Genomic DNA, 23,741 nt, shown 5'->3' on the forward strand with positions numbered 1-23,741 from the left:
CCCCTCAGTGCCCCCTCATCCCACCACAAATCATTTCCCCGCGGCCAGACAGACATCTTCCATAATACCGCACGATTGCCGATAATCGGTCGGGGATCCCCCTTATGCACAAAATGTTGCTAGTTGCTTGCTGGCAATTTGAGCAGCAATTCATAATAACTGGGCCCGCTACCACCCACAGGGTGGTTGTCAGACCGCAGGGGGAGTGGGGTTCAATCAGGCCTAAGCCACCAGAGTTGCCAAGCCTCCCTTCCGAGTCCCCCACCACAAAGTGGAGTTCGCATCGTCGACTCCAATCGAGGCGAGTCATAGAAAATTGCTGCAATTTTATATTTACAGCAATTGGGCGCAAATGCGAACGGGGGGAGCCAGAGAGCGAGCGAGACGGAGCAAAGGCCAATGTAAAAACATGAACTTAAAAATACATAATTGCATATTCCACCCGGGACCAGCCAACCAACCAGACAACCGATTGAGCCAACGTTTGCAGCCCCCATTTCCCAGTTCCCCAACTCAGCCGCAATCCCAATCGCAGGCCCAACTTGGACACACTGGCAACTCGGAGCTGACAAACAACCGAACACTCATACGTCACGTTGATTGGAAATGCGGCACAGTGGAACCAGATCGCTGGAATCGAAAGGGATTACATATACTAGGGGAAAGATTTCAATTTCTGTGGGATAAAACAAACAGCTACTGTTCCGGTTGAAACTAAATATTTATTTGTCTAATCACTTAACATTTACTTTTTACAGACCGATATTGTGGTTTTAACTTGTTAATTATATTTGAAATGCCCTTTTTTTTAAATAGTATTTTTATTCTATTCTATCTGTGGCTAATAAATGGGTCCAGTGTCCTGCAAATGATTTGATGTAGCGGAAGGCGTCCCACCGACTGTAAATTCAAATTATATATACTCACAAAAAGCCAAAAAAGTTTGAAAAAACAACCTCAAGAGCACAGGAACACTTTGCACTCTTCTTCTTCTGCTTTTGAGGGGCGAGGAAGACGAAATAAAATAGCAAAACGTTTTGCATCCGCAATAGCAGCAAACAGGAAAAAAACAAAAAAAAAATGAAAATAGCAGCAACGGAGAAGAAACAAAATCGAGGCAAATTTCATGACAGGCAAGTAATTTTGTTGTGATTTTTTGATTTGACCCAAACACTCGCTTTTGAAAAAAAGCAACTGGGGCCAACACACACACACACTACCTCACATGCAACTCGGGTTGAAACGTGCAATTTGTATTTGCTGCCCCCAAACCCCGACCCCAACCCATTTCCCCCGATTTTCCATCCATCGTATCTCTCGAACAAAACGGCAATTATGCCGCGTTTCTGCTCCCAAATCGGGGGAAATATATTTGAAGCGCTTAGATTTGGACAGTGGGTGGCAGGAGTTGACTGGATTGGAGGATTGATTGGGGCTGGGGGCGGAGCCCCATATCCGGGTCGGGTCGGATTGGGTCTTTGTCCCATTGATTTACAGCGCTACACAAAACGATGAATCGATGATTCCAGCATGAGAAATTAGATCGAGTCGCTGTCTAACTCATCATCAACGGCGTTGGCAACGTTGGCCAGCCCCAAACACACCGCACAGCATTGCCAACAGCGACAAACAAATCACTGGCTTGGCTTACGAAGAAGAAAGATTGCTGGAGAAATAGAAAACTGAATATATGGAGACCAGAATGCTCTCAGAATTATTAATAACTAAGAAGAATAAACAACAAACCGATCGCCAAATAAATCATTATACTTATGATACTAATTACGATCACATGGGTAACTTATATAATCTTAACTTTAAATGTATATCCCACTGATCAAAGAAAAGCTATTCTTTTTTATAATTTTCAGAGCTTTCCACTCACATATGCCAACAAATTAAACAATGTTATATTTGCATTATATAATCATTCTGAACTTAATATATATTTTCTTCCAATAAGTTAAATATTGGCTTTCCCAAATTGTGTTAACCCCTTTCGAGAGTATAACGAGAAGCATTGGGATTGAAATTTTGAAAATTGCTGCTGGGATTGCGGGATTGTTGTTTGTGAGCCCTCCCTTGAACCACCTCCTCTGTATCGGGAGTATAAACTGTAGTAATTTTCTACTTGGCTCTCCGCTTTGCGCTGCGCTGCCGCCTGGCAAAAATTGGTTTGAAAGTTGACTTGCTTTTCAGTGTTTTTCATGTAATCACATGGCCATTCCCCATTCCCCACAGCATCCACCCACTGCCACATGCCACCCAAACCATGCCACCACCCACCTCCCATCGAAGGGGTAAGCAACCAAGCAGTAAATCGCGCTGACTGCTGCAAATGTCCGGCATCAGCATCCCGCTTAGAATTCCCAAACCGGGCTTTGTCTCTCGCAGAATCTCCATTCCGTTCCGTTTTGTTCTGCTCCACGCCCAGGGGGCAGGTCCGATCGGTCCGATTAATGCCTCATCATTTGCAGCTGGAAAATGGGAACGGGAAAATGGGAAAGCGGGAAAGCGTCACAAATTATCCGACTTCGACGAGGCGTGCCAGCCAAGTCAATCGCCTTCGATTGTCTCCGTCGAACGATGTTTTGTGCGGCCCAGTCCCGAGTCTCATTTGGCCTAATGGCTTCCAGGATAAGTGCCAGCGAAAAGTGGATTCCGCCTCCTGCGTCTCCTGTTGGCAGGACAGCTCCATTCATTTGCTGCACTTGGATCATATTGGATGACCAGATGCAGCTATATTTATAAGCCACGGTGCTTTTTATTCAGATTTTATTATTTTATTATTCAGATTTTATTAGAAAAATATCTTTTAAAAGAAGAACATTAAGTTTGATTTATGTAAATAAAGTGCTCTAAAGATCTATTCCAAAATTATTTGATTTGCTTTACCGTATATCTTCTATTACCTACCCAACTTAGAAGTTGGTTTCTGCTAGCCAAACTAAATTTTCCATTTAATCCTAGCTTTTTGTTCTGTCTACACAAACGTGTGCTGGGGCGTTTACTGAACGACTTGAGGCAACCGCAAAAGTAAATCAAATAAGCCGCAAAAATATCATACGAATATCATAGAGACATGGGCCACCCATAAGCTGGCATGAACATCATAAGGCCAATTAATCTGGCAGTGCAATATTATGATGGTGTCGATTACCCAAACAGACAGCCACGAGCCACTGACACGTGACCAGGGATCTAGCTTTCTCGAGAGGATGTACACAGCTCCGCCAGAAGCAGGCTGTCAAGTAATCCCCTGCATAATGTTGCCTAAATGCGAGCGCGTGTCAAACTCGGGCTGCGAATAGACCAGGTCTGTAGATGGATATTATCGTAGTGCTGAAAAAAATGTAGGTTTAATTATGACCATTTACAGAATAATGCACTTGGAAAGTCTATCCTAGGTATGGCTTTGAAATCGCAAAAATAATAAGTTATAGTTATTATAGTTTTCGTACTTCTATTTTATCAGTTTAAGATAACGAAAATCCTACGATTGCGAGTTTTCCGCTTTTTCGCTGTGCAGCATTCAGTTCTCCAGGAGAAGCTTCTGCTCAAGCTGCCGATCTCTGGCAGACTTCTCTCCACATCTGCCGACGTCAAAATGCTGGAACCAACTCTTTTTCAGCGGCGGCTCAAACTCGAACTCAAACGGAGGCCGCCATTGTGCTGAGTTGGGGCCAAAGCCAAATGATGTGCCAAACTGACACTTGGCGATACACAGATACGGCTACTCAAACACCATTAAGGCGGGTGTTGCATTCTGGAGGGGGGAGGTGGCATTTGCAATAAGCATATGGGAGGGAGGGGTAGATGGAAGGGGCTTGCCATATTCCTGTTGATATTTGCCGGAATGATTGTTGGTTTTATTTTATTTTGTGACAATTTCAGCAGCAACAGCAGGAAATAATAAAAATGCAAACAAATCGTTAGATTTTCCTATTGAAGTGTTTTCACCCCCCTCCCCAGCAACAACTATTCCTTTTTGTGTGTGTGTGAGTGTGTCGAGTGGTTGGCGTTGTTGTTGCTGGTGTTATTGCCTTTTGTTGCCCGTGTCGGTGTTGCTGGTGTCGTTGGGCATGTTGTTTAGGGGCACAGTGGAGCAATTGGGGGGCATTGGAAACAACACGCCAAAGAAATATTTTTATTATAAAGAAAAAACTGTGCAAAGCATACCATTTTTAAAGAGTTATTTATGAAATGGAGCAGATTTCGTAAATACAAAAATTTATTTATCAGTGTATATTGTAAAGCTTGAAATTGCTTACAATCAATTTATTTATTTTTAATTCTGAAAGCTACCTGTCCGCTTTAAATTGCTAATAAATGGCAATACATTTTTAGATATCGATCGGCATAAACAAAGCAAACGGAAACAGCTTAATGAATTCATGTAATCATATATCACATATCGACGGTACAAAAAATTCAGGAAGCGTCGTTCAATTAGTTCCAGAATTCCCGCACCCGCTAATATCATTTCAACTGGAGCTTATTTATGAGCGCCCAAAGTCGAATCCAGCCCACTGTGGCGATGATGATGATGATGACGTTTGGAAGCTGCGATATCAGAGGCTGAGACGATGGACCCATGAGCTGAGAACCAAACTGAAGCCCGGCAATTTGTGCAATTTTTCTTGTTTAGATTGTTTTCGGTGTTTGCGTTGTCGCCGGGCTGTGTTTGGTTTTTATGCCTGCGATAAGCCCGCACACTGCCCATAACCATTCTCATATTATTTGTAAGGATTTTTGCATTTATTGCCAGCGCTTTCAAGGATTTCCCAGCCCAAACAGAGACCCAAACCCAACACCAACGCCAATCGCAATCCGTATATCCGAATATGGCTGCAGTAGTTATCTTAATAGTTATCAGGCGATTGTTGTTTTAGTTTTACTGCAGTTAGTGCGTGGATCGGCCACTTTATTCGCCAGTTAAATTTGATGCCATTTAACGGGTTGCGGCAATGGAGACGTTTGCCCCCTCGTGCGGTAAATCCATTAAATTGCCCCAAATTAAACTAAACTAAAGTAAGGAAGGGAGCGAGAAATGGTTGTGACAAAACTGTTGTAAATAAACTGTTGGAATGGGAGCGGCAATTACATGCCCCGAATTAACATCCTCGTGGAACAATAACTCAGTTCGAACTGCAACTGCAACCCTCCGTCTGCAAGGGTTGCCCATATCTCGAGGTGCCTTCGTCATAACGAATGTATCTTCAAGGTGCCGGGAAATGCCGCTGACAGATACAGGACTGCCTACAGCAGATCCTCGGTGAATATTCCCGCTGACAGAGTGATGGAATGGGCGGGATGATATGCAGACCCATGCCGCGATCCCAAGTTATTCCCTCATTCCTGTGATGACAGTTTGTCAGTTGACAATCAGCAAGTTGGCATATTAACCGTGCTAATTACTCAACGACGGCATAACTCTGTCATGTATCCGCCAGATACGAAAGTGCAGCAGATGCGGCTCCTAAAAACTGAGAGAAGAAAGAGCAAGGGAATTGTTGAGCTCGGCTTATAAATTTCTTGTAATTCATTATGGATAGGTAATTTGTAAGGTATACAATTTAATAAACATGTAACACCAATCAGGCATTTTTTTGAGCAGTTCAGTTTACTTATAACGGGTAAGATTTCGGCAAAATCTCAAAGTCTCTGTATGAGTCTTTCTACTCACACACAGATATTTTTCGCTAATCGAATTTCAAATCCAAATTCCATTGTTTAAAGATGTAAATGACATTTCTAAATCGAAACCAGTTCAAACATCCATCACAGCCCAGTCGCACAAAAAGCAAATGGGCCACGGACCCACAAACAAACTGGCGGACAAACAATACCAAAAACAATAATAATAACCAAAGACACACTCAGAACTCAGCGGGTGTCCGTCATTAAAAAGATGACAAAGCGATGTCAACAGGAAATTTTTTGATTAACGACTAAAATGCCAGAGAGCCAAGCGATCGGGCAGTGCGATCAAGACGCGTTGAGTGGAATCGAAATGGAGACAAAAACCAACAGAAACCGAAATAAGTTAACCAGAAAAAAAGCTAACGATCAAAACCAAAGTCGAAACCAGGCAGCAAAAATTTGTTGAAGGTAAAATATCAATTTAAAAGGCAATAAAAATATTTCATTGCTGTGGATCAGATCAGGCTCTGCTGGCCTGGCCGCATCGATACTCAGTTTCGATTTCGAATTAAAAGATTATGACGATAATAAACTTGACTAATCATTTTTATTACAGCCAGCCCCATCCATCTGTTACCACGAAAAATCTCGGAAATCGTTTTCGGTTTTTTCCCAGAACCCCAAACGAGATGCAGAGATACAAAAATCCGACGATCCGTAGATCCGGAAGAAAACTCCGAGATGGCTTATTAATTTTTTCACTTTTATTTGCATTTTTTTAGTTTCTGTTTTTCGGTTTTGTTTTCGCTTGGGCTTGCGTAATAAATTATGAGACTATGCTTAATGCTTACGAACAGAGTGTGGGATACATTGGCATCCGTGTATAATTTAATTATGGTAATCAATACATGTACGATCGCTCATAGACTTACTTATCGCTAGGGGTTAATCCTTCCTTCCAATGAAGTGAAATTAGAGTGTGGGGGTGTGTGTGTGTTTTGTGGGTTTTTTGGGTTTTTTGGGTTTTGTGGGTCGGGGATTGTCCCCTCTCGGCTAACAACTAAATTAACTATGAATGTTAGATATCTTTTGTGGTTCTTCATCTGTGATATGGAAAGCATTTTGCTGGGGCTTCGATAGGGGGCTTCGATTCCCCCCGGCCACCGCAATCGTAATTTGTATTTCGTTTTTACATTTAATATCACAATTTCTCATATATATTTTTTTAGATTTTTATTCCGTTTTTAGCTCCTAACCCATATACTCGAAAGCAAAGCGTTTTGGATTTCGAAATGTGTTTGTTTTTAATGATAATAAGTGTGTGTGAGTGTGGTTTGCTTATATACGTAGTATGTACAGAAAGTGGAAATAAATCTAATTTACGAGTAGTAGGAAACAAAAGCCTGCGCTCGGCGATCGCATCTAAATTTATAGCATGTCATATTATTGCACATTCCAAATAGATTATTAACGTGTATGCGTATGCGTGTGTCTGTGTGGGATTTGGTTATAATATATCATATATATTTATATATACGTATGTACACATGTCTCGCTTAGGTACCTATTATTTTTTTTATATATATTAGCATATACCTTAAGATTTGCTTTAAATTCGAATTTTGATTTTACTACGCCTTCACTGTCTGCTTCAGCTGCTCGGATTCGGATTCGGACTCGTATTCGGATACGGATACGAATACGAATTCGGATACGGATTTTGGATTTAGTTTAGATTCCGTTCTCAGTTTTGTGGAACATGAAACGCCATCAGTCTCTCCATACCAAGCAGCCTTTGGTTCCAGATCAGCAGATCTTTCGATTTGTTTAGCTGGAACACAAATCGCTTTTGATGCATCTTTGGATACGTTTCATGATCCCGCCTTAGTATGGGTGTACGTGTGCTCGGCATTCCCCCGTTAATTCCCCGGCTAGATCATAAAAAATTGTTTATGAAAGGCCCGAGCCCGGGAACATAATCGATCATCGATCAGCCCATTTTGCAGTTGGAAACTTTTGCACTTTTCGCTTGGAACAACAATCAAGTAATATTTTTCTGGGCAACAATTTATAAATATAAAGATTTGTGTACACGACCGATCTTCACCGGACTCGTCGCCGGCTCCTTCTTTCTCCCCCTCATTTCGCTCTAAATCTTGAGATCATTTGGTTGCGAGAATCGATTGCACCTTGACTGGGTCTGGACTGCGATCGCCAAACTTTTTTCCGGGAGTCAAGTGATCTTGATAGCGGATTAAGCCATCTGGATCGTAATCGTGGTAGTGTAGTGTTTACTTATTCGCGATCTTCGTTCCACTCACTCATCTGCAAAGGGAAAGAGCAAAAATATATGGATTGTTTAGTAAAAGTGAAATGATTAAAGTATTTACATAGGTGGTAATTAGGGACATTTATAGGGAAGTATCTATAGTGTCTTCAAAATCCTTAAACTACTGATAATACAACTTGTAACATGATGAAATGAATAGGATTGGAAAGGATAGGACGGGATGGGATGGGTAATATTGGAAGACTTACATACTTTACGGCACGATTTCTGAAGGTTTCTTGCTCCATATCGCGGATTTTATGAGTTAGCATGTGTTGCTTCAGGTTGCCCTGGAAAATAAACGAAAAAAAAGGAAATTTCCCATCAGTTTTCTGGTTTAAATTTCGTTTTAAGCGTAGGCACCGTTAGATAACCCCCCAATAAATTCAGAATAGAAGTATCTGTAGCTCACCTTGGTCGTAAAGCCGCGATCACAGATGCTGCACTTGAATGGCCGCTCCTTGGTGTGGCTCCTGTAGTGGATCTCCAGCGCCGAGTGGCAGGGGAATGTCTTGTAGCAGATGCCGCAGGTGGTGCTGCCGCGCACCCCGCTGAGGGCCAGTGGGTTGAATGGAGCCGCCGGCATTACGGACTGGGCGATCTGGTTCATGGCATTGCACATGTTTTGGGTGGTGGCGGGGGGAAAGAGCGGCAGGTTTGGGAACATGCCGAAGGGCGGGCGGGCGCCCATCAGCGGATTGGGCGGCGGTCCCGCTCCCGGTCCGCCTTCCTGCCGCTGATCGCGCGCTTGCGGCGGGGTTTGCCGCTGGGCCGCGGCTGCTGCGGCCGCTGCTGCAGCAGCTGCTGCGGCCTTTTGCTGCGCCTCAGCTGCCTCGCGACGCAGTTGCTCCTGGTGCTGATGCAGTGCAGCCATTTGCTGGTGATGGTGGTGCTGCGCAGCTGCTGCCGCTGCCACTGCCGCCTGTTGCTGCATCAAGTGCTGATGCTGCTGCTGCAGATGGTGTTGCAGTCCGGGGGGCAAGCAGTCAATGCCCACGGTGGGCGGCAGGGGTGAGGTCAGTAGGTTGGCGGAGGCGTGGCCAGAGCCACTGGGGCTCCTGGGCAAGCTGGGCGGGCTGACTGGCTTCTCCTTTGGCAGGGGCGAACGCGAACTGGAACTCGAGGTGGGAGCAGCACGGGGCGTCAAGTCCAGGGCTCCCTGAGAAGCCTCCGAACGAGCGGGCGAAGAGCTGCGCTTGATAGCCTGGGATGATGCATGTACGCTGGGCGAGGTTGGCGCAGAGGTGGAGCCCACAGAATGGCCATGACTCGAGGCGGAGGAACGCGGTCTTACGGGGTTCGTGTTGACCACACCGTTGGCATCAATTCTCAGCTTTTGCTCGAACAACAGGGACTTGAAGTCATCACCAGAGCGCGATCTGTCGCCCTCCTGCTCAAGATTACTATTCGAGAGGTGCTCCGACGACACATCATCGTCGTAGTCCTCGCCGCAGTCCATATTATCATCCATATCACCCTGCGACGACTCCGATCCCAAGGCGCCATTGTGGGCACCATGATTCGGACCCGGAGGACCACCTGGACCGCCGGGAAGAGCACCGAAATGGAAGGCAGCCGCTGCGAAGGGATTCATAAAGTGACTGGGCATCATCGAAGGTGGTGGGTCCCTGATCTCCGCCGCCTGGATTTGCTCCGGCGTCAGATCAGTGGGCTCCCCTGTATGCAATCGGATGTGCTGCTGCAGGACCAGAGCATTCGAGTACTTCTTGTGGCAAACGGGGCACTGGTGGAAGTTCCTCATCGGCGGACGAATCTTGTGCACTGCCATGTGGGTCTTTAGGTTGCCCTTGGTGGTGAATGCCCTGCCGCAGATCCTGCACTTAAATGGGCGCTCACCGGTGTGGGTTCGGTAGTGCATCTGGAGGGCACTCTTGCAGGATAACACCCGATCACAGACTACACACTGATTGGGATCGCTGATCTTCTTGTTCTTCATTAGCTCCTTGAGCTTCATGGTTTCACAGGTGTTTGAAACCTCGATGAAGTTCTCCCACGAGTTATCGTTGCTGTGTGGGCGGGGCAGTATTGCGGCCATCTCGTGCTTGATGGGATTAAAGAACGGCGATCTGGCCATGTGGTGCGGGTGGTGGTGCGGTGGTGGTGGAACACCCGGCGGAAGTGCTCCACCCGCCGGTGATCTTACTGGAGAGTGGTGTTCGGGGGATAGCATCTTGGCGGTGGTAAAGTTGAGGGGGAAACGCTCAGCGAAGAAATCCTCGCGGGGTGGCAATTGCCCAGGCGTGGGCAGGTGATCCAGGTGGGATTGGGAGCCTGGCGAAGATTGCGGATGCATTAGTGCGGCCGGTTGGATGGGCTGCACCACTGGTGGATAGCCCATATGGCTGTGACGGTGGTGGTGCGGGGAGCGGTGCTCTGATGAAGGAGAGGGTGCTTTTCGTGGCTCTATGCGATGATCCTCCTGCTTAACTTGCTCCTGCTCCTCCACACGCTCCTCCTTGATGCGCACCTCCAGGGGCAGTGGTTCCGGCTCGGGCTCTGAGCACTCTGCCATTTCCTGTTCATGTTCATCCCGCTGGTCCTTCTCTTCGACAGGTTCGTTCTTAACCTGCGGCTCATCCTCATCCAACTGAGGCGAGGGCTTTCTCAGATCCGTGGGCAACTCCTGAGGGAAGTATTGGTGCGGCGCAGCGGCTCCAAGGCTTTTAAGGATTTCCATGGGCGGGCGATAGAGATTCTGGAGGCCAGGGAAGGCGGGCGGAAAGGATGCTGGAGCAGAGCCCAATGGGGGCGGGGCGGGGGAATGATTGGGAGAGCTATCCGTGGGCGACATTTGATCCAGCAGCGGCGGATGAAACTTGTCCATGTGCTCCGGAATGGGCGTGGCATTCATGGGCACATGGGGGAACTTTTGGGCATGTCGTTGAAAGTGAACCTTGAGGTTTCCCTTGGTGGTGAACCGACTGCCGCACACATTGCACTTGAAGGGCCGTTCGCCAGTATGCGATCTTATGTGGATCTGGAGCGCGGAGTCCGAGCCAAAGACTTTCCCGCAGTACCTGCAGCGGTGCTTGAAGAACGGCTCATTGCGACCCTTTCCCTCACCCGATTTCTCACCGAAGGCAAAGTCGTCAGCCATGCTGTTGGCCAGGATTCCCTGCGACGCGGAGTCCAGCACCTCCTGGGCACGTTTCTGGAGCAGATCCAAGGAATTCGGCTCGGGCAGATCATCATGGTTGGTAATAATGCTGGAGGCCAGATCGGAACCGAAGGGCAGTGGTGTGTTCTCCATTTCCTTTAACTTGGCCAGAGCATCCTGCGCCGCATCTGCTTTGTGTGTGTTATCCAAACTCGGTCTACGATTTGGCTGGGATTCGTGATCATGCTCACGTCTTCGCTTCAGAGATTCAGCTGGAGAACCGGAGGACTCTCGCAGAGGTACACCCGCATTTATCAGATGCTGACGCGCCTTAGCCTCCGCCATTCTGGCCTCCGCCTTCTGGCGCAGTTCCATATCGGCAATGCGCTCCTCCTCCTCATAGGTATCTGTTTCCTGTTCCTGATCCTGCTCCTGATCCGCATCCTCCTCGATATCCTCTTCCTGTTTGGCCTGATTGAGCGCCAGCTGCGACTGGAGCTGCTGGATCAACTGGATCTGGAAGAGCTGCTGTTGCTGCAGATTGAAGAGGGTTTGCTGGAGAAAGGCCAGCTGCTTCATGGCAGCCTCATTGTCGGCTCCATTGGAACCATTCGCAATGGTCTTGGCCGCAAACTGGGCAATGGCCATTTGCATATTCTGGATGGCCTCCAGGGTGACCGGTGCTCCTGCTCCGCCCGGCAGAGTTACCTCCGTCGAGGGCACCGCACTGCTGGGTGCCTCATCGGGCATCTCCACATCCACCTCCACGTCCTTCTCCTTCTCCGGCGCCCTCTCGGTGGCCGCCTCCTCGGCACTGGCCTCCGCCACTGGGGAACTCGGCATGGAGCCACTGGCATTCGGTTCCCGCTCCTCGGAACTGGGCTTTGTCATCGCCACTCTGTTGTTGTTATCCTCAACGGGCTCTATCTCTGATTTCGCCTCGGATTTGATATCGTTCTCGAGTTGGTGGTCTGTTGTGCTTTGCTCTGGTATGCTTTGCTCGGGAGTGTTCTGCTCCTCGGGCTGCTCCTCCTCCGGCTCGGGACTCCGGCTGGGACTGGCCGTAGTGGTGGCCGTGGTCAGTGGCGAGCAGCCACCGTTCTCCTCCTGATCGCTACCGATGTCTGCAAACACAGAAAACAACATTCTCAAATTATTTACGATACGAGTTAAGTAAATGCAATTCACAGCCTAACTAATTTATTAATATTGAGCTGTATTTTTGACACTCAACTAAAAAGTTTATAAGATTTATGATTAAGATTTTTTTTTCTAACTGCACATGATTGAATTAAATGTCTAAAAGTAAATGATTAATGTAAAAATTCCACCTAACCATTTTAATATAAATTTGTAACTCCAATCGCCAAGTTGTTCATGTGAAATACATTTTCATGTTTTTCTTCGCATACCAAAGATGCTCATCGGATGCAGTTGCAACCAAAATAGTCAGAAGCTGGTTGAGATTGCTGCCCATTTCCCGATAACTCAACTACCTGTTAACTGCCCCCTGCCGCCCGCTCTTTACCCCCTTAGCCCCGTTGCATATGACTTAATCGCCGGCAATTGTTCATTGCAATGCGTTAAAGTTGCAGCTAGTTGCTGCTGCTGCTGTTGCTGTTGCCGCTGCCAACTGAATGCAATTACACTTCTTGTTGAAGCATGTGTTCTCTCTCCTTTTCCCTCAGTCGCAGCTGTTTTTTTGCTTTCTGCCCACAATTAGTCTCCAAGTCGATCGCTGGCAGTTGCAATTGTTGCTGTTGCTCGTGTTGCTGCTGCTGCTGCTGCTGCTGTTGCTGCTGCTGTTGCTGCTGCTGCTGGCCGACTGATGCTCACTTGTTGCCAGGTGAGCTGTCCAAAGGGGAGAAAGCAGTTGACAGCCGTTTGGCCTGGTCCAGTGCCTCTGACTAATTAATCGCGGCGGGCCTAAAAAGCAAACCAAGTCAAAGATTGGTCCACCAGCGACATCAGCAACACCAAAAGCAACAGCAACAGCATTAGAAATAGCAGCAACTTTTGCCGCACACGCACATAAAATATAATTTATGATAAGTCAGAGCCAACGAACTGGGGCCACACTCGTTCGATATATATAATAAAACATATTTCTGCACAAATCAAACGAGTTGGGCGAGTTTTCTGTTGTGTGTTTCTGTTTTCGTCCACAAAAGATACACAGCTACAAACAGAGCTACAGCTACAGCTTCAGATTCCGATTCAGATTCAGATACACGGATGGCGAGTACGAAAAAAGATATGCAGATAGAGCGCGCCTGGTCACTATCAGCGCCATTTGCATATCGATCGCATTTATATTATTTGTATGATTACTTTTCGGAACAGAATACATTTTAAAGATCTTTTTTAGCCGCCTAACGTTCAATTAAAAACGCCATTTGGCCGGCCTGCAATTGCAGTTCAAAAACGAAACCGCTCGGCTGGAGGAGTTATGATTATGATTGCTGATAAGTGAAGTGTATTTTAATTAATTGAAATTAATTATAATGTTGCCATAAACCTTTCAAGCGGCGGCAACACGCAAGCCGAAAAACAAAACCACTTCCAATTATGACGAACATAAAATTGTCTCGAACATGGTTAAGTCATTTTGCAATTGGTAATAAAATTGTTAAATTTACAATAACAATTAACGCAGCTTGTTTATTGTGTTGGTGTTGCCCTGTAAAGACAGGGAGATATTGCTCCTCGTCTGAGGCCATTGCCTTAGCCCCCGATTCGAATTCGATTTGGATGTGGATTTGGATTTGGATTTTGGTCTTTAGTTTGCCGTGTTTTAGTTCCTCGGATCGGAAGCGTGGGCGCCCAAACAAAATATCCAAACATTTAACTAAGTCTATATATACACCGATTGTACCGCCGATCTGCCACCGAGTGTGTGTGTGAGCCATTTAAAGATTTATTTTTTGTCTACCAGAAACGAGCGTATTTTGTTCCACTGACAACTGGCCAGGTTCATTCCGCCCGTGCTTTCTGTATTTGTATCTGCCAGATAAATAAATATGAAATTGTGAAACGAGACGAAATTATATATTTCCCATTGTTGAGGCACACAAACCGCTCCTATCCTATATAAATTCAATCGTGCAAGTTTAAAGGTGGATTAAGTCAAGCCATAAATTCGCGCCATGTCTGTTGGCTAAATTCGAATGAATTATTCCCGCTTCTCGTGCGCAACTAAATCGATAAATCCCTCGTTCAGGAACGATTGAAGAGTTTTTGTTGGGGGGGTGGGGCCGTGCCTCCCCCGCCCTTAAATACTCATAATTGCTAACCCAGCCTGTCCATCAACTCATTAACCAATGTCAACTTTTTGGCACTTTGTGTGTTCAAATATTTTCAACAATATTTGGCTGCAAATAAATTGTGCTTTGGTTTATATCTGCTTTCAGCACATACATTTTTTACCCGAACTTCGAATGGTAAGAACTGGTAAAGTAAATTTATTGAAGTACATTTATTTTTAGGAATATGAAAGTATTGGCCAACGAAGCATAAACCATTTAAATTTATTTCCAGAATTCGTGATACATCTTTAAAGGAAATTAAATTTTCTGTATTTATACCAAAAAAAAGGGGTGTTCTTGTGATTCGAATGCAAGAGTTTCAGTTGGGAAACATCGGAATACTCGGAATTAGATCAGATTTTGTCAATATTAATTTAAAGTATGCACAAATTGGCGGTTATTGATGATTGGAATGTATCCCAAGTTTGCTTTCCCTTTTTAGGTTACCTTCCCATAAAATTTCATCTACAAACAGTTCAGCAATCACAACTTTAATGTAGATATAAAATATTTACGTTCATCTGTGCCAATGACATTTTTTTCTTTCTGTGTGCTGAACTCGCAGTTCCCTTGGGTCCGTACCTTTACCTCGACATTTTTCAGTTCATTCCTCTAGCACTGACTTTTGCATACGCCTCGACTTTAGTTCTGGGCTGACTTTCAATTATTCCATCATCATATTCAATATGCAAATCGCTGCGAACCAACCGTGAGCCCGCTGGGCTGAGGTGAAACAAATGTTCAGCCAATTGGAAAATGTAAAATCAAAAGCAGAAAAAAAAGAAAGACATGCGAATAAACTACATAAGGTATACACAAAGTAAGCTAAAACAGAAAAAACAGCGAGTGTGTGGCATAATTGAATAATATATCCAAGTCCGGTCTGATCGGATTTGGCTGCCATAGGTCACAAAGGGGAAGAGCGCAGCAATTGAGTTTTAGGTTTTTCATACATTTTTAATAGGAACAGGGAAAAAAGAACGGCAAAATCGCATAAATAAAAATAATTAAATAATTAATGCCATTAAGTTATGCGAGCGCGACTTCGATTACAAAGCAAAACGACACAAATTGATGAGCATTTCCATATTCACAGAATTGGCTTTGCACTGACCACATTGCATGTTAAGGTATATAGTCCATATAAATCATATGGAAATAAGCGCCAGCTCACAGCGAGTCTGCTTCGATTTTCATTTTTGCGATATTAATTTAATTTATTATCGCGCACTAATGAGTTAACATTTATTAATGCTCGATGCAGCAACAACACATGTGAATAAACAGCTTATATACCTATGTGCCGTCATATGCGGTGTATAAATAAAAATCGCGCCAAACGAAATTATAAAAAAATATCCCAATCTTTACGCACACAGGAAAAAATGTTTATGATTTTTTTAAAGCAATGTTTAAACCCTTGTAATTATAGTTACATTATTATAGATTATTATAGTATTATAAATAAATACTGTGGGATTTCGGAATTAAATTGAAAATCAACTTTATTTTATTTAGGCAGAGTAGAGTAGGAAAATGAGTTACATTTGGCTTCATCTTTTGAAATGATATAACCTATCTGGCATCACTTCCCCTAGTCGTAAAATTCACTTGATTCAACAGCCTTACAAATTTCAATAAATATAATTAAGTTTGCTGGCATGCAAATGTCCGAATATCGAAGCTTTCAAAACCAATTAAAGAAACACGCCTGCCGAGAGGCCTCCAAAAATTAAACATAACACCGCGTCCAACTTATTTCAGTGCCTTTCCCAAAGTTATGTATTTCTTCCATATAAAATGAGCCGAAGCCATATTTAAATCATATCGTTTTTAAGTTGCTCCATTAAAACGAAATCGATTTTTGATTTATCATAAAAAACAAGATCGCAAAAGGGGCGCGGGGAAATTAACCAATAGAAGCTGTTAACGTTTGAATTAAATCAAATCAGAAACTGGAAATGCAAAACCGAATAAATATGGTTTAAACGTATACATATGTCCATATAATCGGGGGGAAAACTGGTGCATTTCTCAATTTGAATATACCATTTTTTTTGTAGACATGATAAGCCATAAGTTTTTTTTGAATTTGTATTAAATTGCCTACCTACGATTTCTGCCTCTGATGCCAAAATTATTAATGTTTTTCAGAAAATGTTGGTTTCCACTTCGGAGTCTTATCAGTCAAATGGAAAACGGTTGTTAAGAAAACTCCAGAAAACAATAATGACAAATTGGTCAGCTAATCTTAAATGGTTCAGTTATGCATACAAATGGGTTTCGTTTGGAAAATGTCGTTTTCAAGTTCCGCTGATGGGAAAATACTTTCTAATTTGCGGTTTTTTGTTTTTTCTAGAGAAATGACAAATAGGATAACAAAATATAAAAGGCAGCCGCCAAGCTGTTGGTTAAAAATTTTTGACTCGACACGTTTTCGAAATATCAAATTTTTGTCTATTAGAAATTTCAATTATGTCAAAAAACATTAAGACATTCCTTTCAACAAGTTTTTCTATATCCCAGTGAATTTCCCAGTTTTCTCGGCAAATAAATTTTCAGCTCACCTTTGTCGGCGCTGCGAGCGCGATCCTTCAGCTGTTTGACAATGCCATATTTCACTGTACCAAATTGTATCATTTTATTGATGGTCTCCTGGTGATTATCCTTGAAGTCACTACGCATCGCACACAGAACGTTGGACAGGTGATTTTTCATCAAGAGAACTTTTAGCTAGCACTTTTGTGTGAGTGTGTTTTTGGTAAAGATTTTCATTAACTCAGCTTGATCATTGCACTGTGTTTTTTTTTTTTTTGGTTTATTTTTGTGGTGGAAAAATAACTAAATTTTAGTTACTTGTAGCACTTTTGTGTTTTGCCGTCGGCAGTGGGAAACGCGTAGTACCGCTGGCCTTTGCGCGTGTTTAGCTAATTTATCGTATCTAGCTGTTGGCCAAAAACTATAGCTGCCCGTTGATTGTCATCGTAAGTGGTAATTTTCGCGGCACTTGAGGGAAATATCTTGTGTAAATCGATGGAAAACTCGCCAAAAACAGAACTGAGTGCGCGTTACGCATACGCAACGTGTTACGAGTGCGGCACTGAGAGAAATCGAGTGCTCGCTGCGAACGTTCAGCAACGCGCGTCCAAACAAGAGTGACACAAACAATAACAGCCGCCACGAATAACAGCCGCCAGAAGTCGTCGGGCACTCGGCTTTGTTCGGCTGCCTTCGTGAGCAACCGGTTTGTGTGCGTGTGTGAGTGTGTGTGTGTGTTATTACATCCTGACAATCACTATCACTCAGCCAACCCACCTTGTGCTCACTCACACACGCACGCACGCTCTCCCGCTCGCATTTCATATTATTTTTCATATGCGCCTCTCGCTCGCTCTCATCATAATTTTTATTAAATTGCTGTTACTGTTACTCTTGCCGGCCCGCTCACTCCCTGGTGCTTTTTTTCCTTCTACTTTTGCCTTTTGCCTCGGGATGCTCAGTCGCAGTCGCTGTTTTTACCTGAGAGACGTTTATGAAACTTGTTCGGCGAATTATGAGCTGCTCTTCTTTACTCCCTCTCTCTCTTTCTCTCGGGCCGCCTCGTGAATGAGAGCATAAAAAGAAGAAGCAGCGAGACTTCCTTCCGCCTTTTGCGGCTCACCTTTGCGCCCTTGTTGTTGTAATGCCCCATCTCGCTCGCTCTCTCGATTAATAATTTATCATAATTTATGGGAGGGGGCAACCCCGCCGACGAGCCCTTGGCAGCCTGCCATCTCACTTGCTCTCGCTTCAAGAGCCTGCTATTTGTTGCGCCCTCTTTCGCTTACTCACTCACTCCCTCTCTCTCACTCACCATTCGCCATTTCGCTCAGCAGCGCAGTTATGAGCGTTGTTGTTGCCTTTTTTAATTTCGGTTTATAAGATTTTGTGTTCTTCGCTATTGTTCGTATAAAACCCCCCTTTTTATCGGGGAATTCTGACTTGGGTGACTTCGCTTATTCGTCAGTTTCTCGGCGTGTGTATGGTGCTCCCGTGTGTGTGTGAATATTATGAACCATTCATCAAAATTTCTTTTTTTTGGCCTTCTGACTTTTGGGCTACTCCCACTTCTTTAATTATTTTTCGTTGCCTCTCTGCAAATGAGGAATTTTTAGCATTTCAAGTCTAGGCATTAAAAACTTTCGTACCAGATCCCATTTTAATTGCAAATGTTCTTTTGTCTGCCTGAAACACCTGGCGATACCAACTTTTTGGTTCCATTTTTTAGCTGCACAATAAGAAACACTTGGCAAATGAGTTATGATACATTGAGCGTTTAATGTTAAGCTTTTAAACGTTTCTTGATTCGATTGTGAGCTAGCTTCAGGCACTGCTGATTTTTATAAAAAAAATCAATTAAGGAATTGGATAATTTTTAAAGGTTTTGCTCTGTTTAAGAATCATTTTAACGATGTGATTCAAATAGACTCTGGTTGAATAATCGAACATTCTTTTAAACTCTTATGAGTGATAATTTTTTTAATTAAAAGTCTGGATTGAGAAAACGGAAATAAGAAGGTTAAAACATCAGTGCGGAGTACCTAATGTCTGGTTAATGTAGCTTAACTTTTGTAACTTAAGAAACTCTAGCCTAGGATCTACCATCTAGTTCTATGTATTTACACCCAGAAATTGACTTTATTACCGAAACACCAGGAATGCGATGGAAACATCTGAGAAAGAGAGGGCACGAAGGTCCTCGGGAAAAACAACAATAAGCTGAAATAAAAGGAGGCATTAATAATGCTGCTTTCGTCGGCGTCGCTGCTACCAAGTGGGAGGATGTGACAAGGGGGGTGGGACATGGACTGTCATAAATTTTGGGGAGCGAGCGAAATCAGATGAGAGCGCCAATAAAATCCAGAAACCGGGAGGAGTAGGAAAAATAATACGTATTAAGAGGCGAAAGAAAGACGGCAAGTAGAAAAAAATGAGGAAAGGATGTGGAAAAGGGGGTGATGGGTTCGGTTCCGTGCCGATGGGGAGGGGAGAGCCACCTTGCGCACCAGTAAGAAAAAGCCACCAGCACAAGCAGAGAGCATGACGCAGTGTGTGTGTGCGAGAGAGGGTTTGTTTATGTACAGGGCAAATACATAATTCATAACGCTCATATTCGCTCATTTTGCAGCAGCTTCGACCAACGAAAAAGCGGATCTGCCCTTTTCATATCTGCCATCATATTCACACCCATACTACGGCATTGTCGAAACACACACAGGCATCGCTCTTACACTAAGACTCCCCCAACCCCACTCACGCACACATAGCGACAGCGCAGACAAGTTTTTGATAGACTCTCATAATCATAACGAAAACAACAACAGCGCATCGCTGCGTCTCGCTCTTCGGCTGCCTACAGGTTGCCTTCTCTCTCCCTCTCCCTTCAACAAAAACCATGGCACAAATGCGCGCTCTGCGCTCATTTTCGAAATGCCAGACCAGCTATTTCTGTCGCACTCTCACTCACCAACAGCGCTGTTCCTCTCCACTGTTATGGCTAAAAGTCTTATACGACCATATCATAGCTAACTTCGAAAATGTTAAGTTTTTCGAAAGGGGCATGCTATGTAAAAGTGCTGTTATTAAGTCAATTCTCTGCTTCTTGAACGTCACGAATAAAAAAACCCTGTGAAGTTTCTCAAGGTAAGTATTTATTTTATTAAAAATAGTAGAACATATTAATTATTAATTAATAATTAATAAATAGAGAATGTATATTATACGGCAAAAATATAAGTGCAATATATGAATGTACATTTTTATTTATTTAATAATTTTTAGAGTGGAGATTTTGTTAAACGTTTCCGATGGGCACGATGTAATGCTAGATATGAATAACATGAATAAACAATCTTGGAACCCCATTAGCTTCATAACCATAAACCGCGAAATGAATTCTTTAAATGTTTATTTGTCTAGACTTTTGAGAGTTTGACATAGAATTGATTAATTAACTTAGAGTGCGGAATGATTTTATAAACCTTTCTGTTCTTTGAAAGAGACTTGTCATAAAATTGGGCATTTAGAAATATTACAAATTCGAGTTAAGTGTTAATGTACAATGGTGAATAGGTCTGATAAATAACAACAAAAAACTCTATCTAAAAAAACCATAGCAGTACAATACTTCATGATCTGCTTCCCCCGTTTCCTGGCTTAAAATTAAGTTAAAAATTTACAATTCGGAACTCGCTATCAATTATTCATAGCCTTCTATTTATTTCACCATTCCATTAGAAACAATAATCGAAAATGCAATCGTTAAGCTCCGGTTTTGTCACCCCAATTCTGAAACCCCTTCTTCCCGAACCCCTCATACCCATTGCTCGTTAATCTGTAGTCCGAATTTCAATATCGCTTTGCGGTCTCTTTGTTGCCCTAATTTAAAATCCACAACGAAAACAACAGCAATATCCGAAAGTAAAAAGAAAACAGAAATTAAACGCAACTGAAATAAAATAAAAAACGGAATTACTTCCGTTCGGTTTCGGATCGGTTTCCCCGGCAGATTTATGGGGCAAGGCACTCAGAGGATCCTGCCGGCGGTTGCCTCAAAGTCCCCGAGGAAAAGAGGCTAGGAAAATCCGGAGGCCAAGGTAAATCGACTCGAAAGTGAATGGGAAAATTAAATGCGACCAGCATTCCAAGTGCCCAGCGATCTTCGGCATAATTATTGGCCACTCGCGGAGCCAGAAGTGAGTTTTTCCGAGCCTCAGGCACGTTCGTTTCCCTCTTCCCCCTATTTTAATTGCCGATTGCGTGTCCTGGCAAAAGGATTAGTCCGTTTGTTCTGGCCGCTCCCGCTATTCACACTTGTCTCATTGCCGCTCATAAAAATTATGGGAGTCCAGGCCCTAATTTAAATTTTCAACGTACACTCCGGCCAGCGATATATGGACATGCGAAGTTTTAAGGTTTAGAGGTGAGCAAAGTTCGTTAGCGGTTACGCAAGAGTTTTACAAAATGGCGATGGATTTTCAAGAAGGCTTTAAAGAATGCAAACTAAACTAATTAGTAAATTATAGTTTCTGGTAGTTGTAAAATTACAATAAAAAATTGTTTAATTAATTTTGGACTTGTGTAAGTTGATGTAATTTGCAATTATTCATACAATAGAAGGTACATTTTTATCACGAGGACATCTGTATGATACATCGCCGTGCTCTGCGCATGCGTGACTCCATTTTGGAGACGTGCCCACTTTCGTGGAGAGTTCGAAGGTGGGGATTACGTGATCCGAGGGGGGAGTTGGAATCGGGGAAGTGTTGGCTTAGGGTGCGTTTTATGGCCTGGATCGAGCTACCGTTTTGGAATTTTAACAATTTCAAGCGAGTTTTATTTGATTTTAATGTTGAGCATTTTTGCCGCCTTTGTGGTTCACTTTGCCTCCTTCACTTTATCTAATTACAAATTCAAATCGCATTCGGCTGAGAAATTTTCTATCAAAATGCGAACTCATTTAAATCGCCTCGAAAACGTTTGATGTTTGGTTTATGAGCCTCGTTCCCAAACTCATTTCTCCATCAAATCTCTTTCTTTGCTCAGGTTATAAATGGTATTATTGTCGGTATATGCAAGTTCTGAGATTGAAATTAAATTTCGGAGATTGGAGTTAGGATTAGTCGATCCATGGGTTGAGCATACTTAATTGGAGTAAGAATTCTTTGTGCAACATTCTAAGGAAAAATTCATTTATATACTTAGTTTTATATTTATCCTTATTTTGAATTATTCTTGCTTATACAAAAATCCCTACTCAAGAAATTAAATCCTAAAGTATGTTTATAATCTCTCTGCTTCAATCACATATTATCACTGATCATTAGGTCTCATGTCAATCACTTGGATGAAGTTAATCGGTAGTCGAATTGCTGATTTGGAGACAAAGCAATTCGGGAAGTTGAAGGGAGTCGTAAATCTTGACAGTCTGCATGGTTACTTTCGTATGGGGGAGCTAATAAAAAATCAGAAAGAATGCATTTATGGAGTCCTTTAATAAACTGAGACTCGGGATCGTCAGTTCGTCGAAAATTTTACAACTCTGCAACGCGATAAAGATTTTTATAGAGCGACATTTAAATATTCCCGGACATCAAACCAGGTATACATAATTGCATATAAATCAATGCGCCGAGAAAAGGTAGATGCATAATGATATCTTCATAGGTATGGGCCTCGAAGTCGATCAATATTTCATTGATAGACCCGAGAGGACACGGCGGGCAAAGGAAAAGCGAAAGGAAAATACGGGAGAGATAAGGAAAATGTCAACAACTCTGAGGCTTGGCCATAAATTTGCCCTTCCCCACACTGTTTCCAAACCGAAAAACTCATTCCTCTCTCCCTGTTAGGCAATATTAAAAAAGGATTTCCCTTTGTCTTAGCTCAAGCAGTACATAAACGTCGAGCAATAATAATTAAAAAAAAACATTGAAAACCAAGGAACCTTTTTTACCTGCCCTGATTTTCAAGTTCGTTTCGGTTTTTAGTCAATGAAATGCAGACAATTGGCGACAAAACTATCGATCGAGTTGACAAAAACAAAATTATGAACTCAAACAGGTACAAAATCGACTCGATGATCGTGAGGCGCCGTTGATAGTCTGGGCCCACTCATAACTCTCATGCGACTGGGTCCGATAAGGCTTGGGTGCCCATCCTGGCGCCGGTGTCCTTGCGGATGTCCTGTCGTCCAGCCAGCAGCCTGCAGGTGTCCCTGCCGCAATTGTTATTCTTTGCCTTGTCGTTTTTTATAACGTCTCTGCGCAAATCGAATCAAATCAAAACTCATCAAATATTTGACATAATTTGATTTGAGTGCCGACAACTGCAGATGGGAGGAAACCAAGTGTTTCCAAGGCAGCGGAAAAACATCTCGAAAGGCATTTAAAGATACACTGAGAAAAATGTACCATATAAACATATCTATGTGTTTTTGTTTAAGATAAATAATAAGTTTTAGTAAGTGGAGCCCTACAATTTTACCATTTCGTATTACTAACATTTAATTCGTTTTTTTTCGGAAATTTGAAGAGCTTTGTCCTATTTTTGCGCAGTGTGTCGCCAATCGCTACTCACGCACGTATAATTTCTGAAGAGATCCTTCAGCCCATCGACTCCATCTCTCCTCCACTTCTCCTCGCCATTTGAGAGTCGAGATTTCATTGTTGGCTTCCTTTGTCAATTGCACTCACTTAACGCGATTTCTGAAGCCCCTCCTCGTTACACATTTGTTGCATTTATTTATTTATGTGCTGAATGCTGCGAAAATTATATTTGCCCAGCCCACTCGACAGTCGTTCGTTTT

At 43.3% G+C, this 23,741-nt stretch overlaps 1 protein-coding gene across 2 annotated transcripts; it reads right to left on the minus strand.

Annotated features, from left to right (window-relative positions):
• Positions 1 to 6,387: 6,387 nt before the first annotated feature.
• Positions 6,388 to 17,541, minus strand: LOC6612153 (homeotic protein spalt-major). Of its 2 annotated transcripts, none has more exons than XM_002036634.2 (4): positions 16,963 to 17,541; positions 8,385 to 12,214; positions 8,182 to 8,262; positions 6,388 to 7,968 (listed from the first exon to the last, which is right to left on the minus strand). In XM_002036634.2, the coding sequence occupies exons 1-4, from the start codon at positions 17,111 to 17,113 to the stop codon at positions 7,939 to 7,941; spliced, it is 4,092 nt and encodes a 1,363-aa protein (XP_002036670.2). In that variant the 5' UTR covers positions 17,114 to 17,541; the 3' UTR covers positions 6,388 to 7,938. The 2 variants fall into 2 exon arrangements, with proteins under 2 accessions (XP_002036670.2, XP_032577397.1); XM_032721506.1 differs by having other exon boundaries at positions 7,876 to 7,968; positions 8,186 to 8,262.
• Positions 17,542 to 23,741: the final 6,200 nt, after the last annotated feature.

Source organism: Drosophila sechellia, chromosome 2L (genome assembly GCF_004382195.2).
Source record: "Drosophila sechellia strain sech25 chromosome 2L, ASM438219v1, whole genome shotgun sequence".
NCBI lineage: Eukaryota > Metazoa > Arthropoda > Insecta > Diptera > Drosophilidae > Drosophila > Drosophila sechellia.

Bases quoted from the DNA above. Each gene is read 5' to 3' on its own strand.
- LOC6612153 (XM_002036634.2), bottom strand. From the start codon at position 17,113: ATGAAAAATCACCTGTCCAACGTTCTGTGTGCGATGCGTAGTGACTTC. The intron at 8,263-8,384 runs GTGAGCTACAGA...TTTATTTTCCAG, and splicing joins ATCGCGGCTTTACGACCAAG to GGCAACCTGAAGCAACACAT. The intron at 7,969-8,181 runs GTAAGTCTTCCA...TTCCCTTTGCAG, and splicing joins GAAATCGTGCCGTAAAGTAT to ATGAGTGAGTGGAACGAAGA.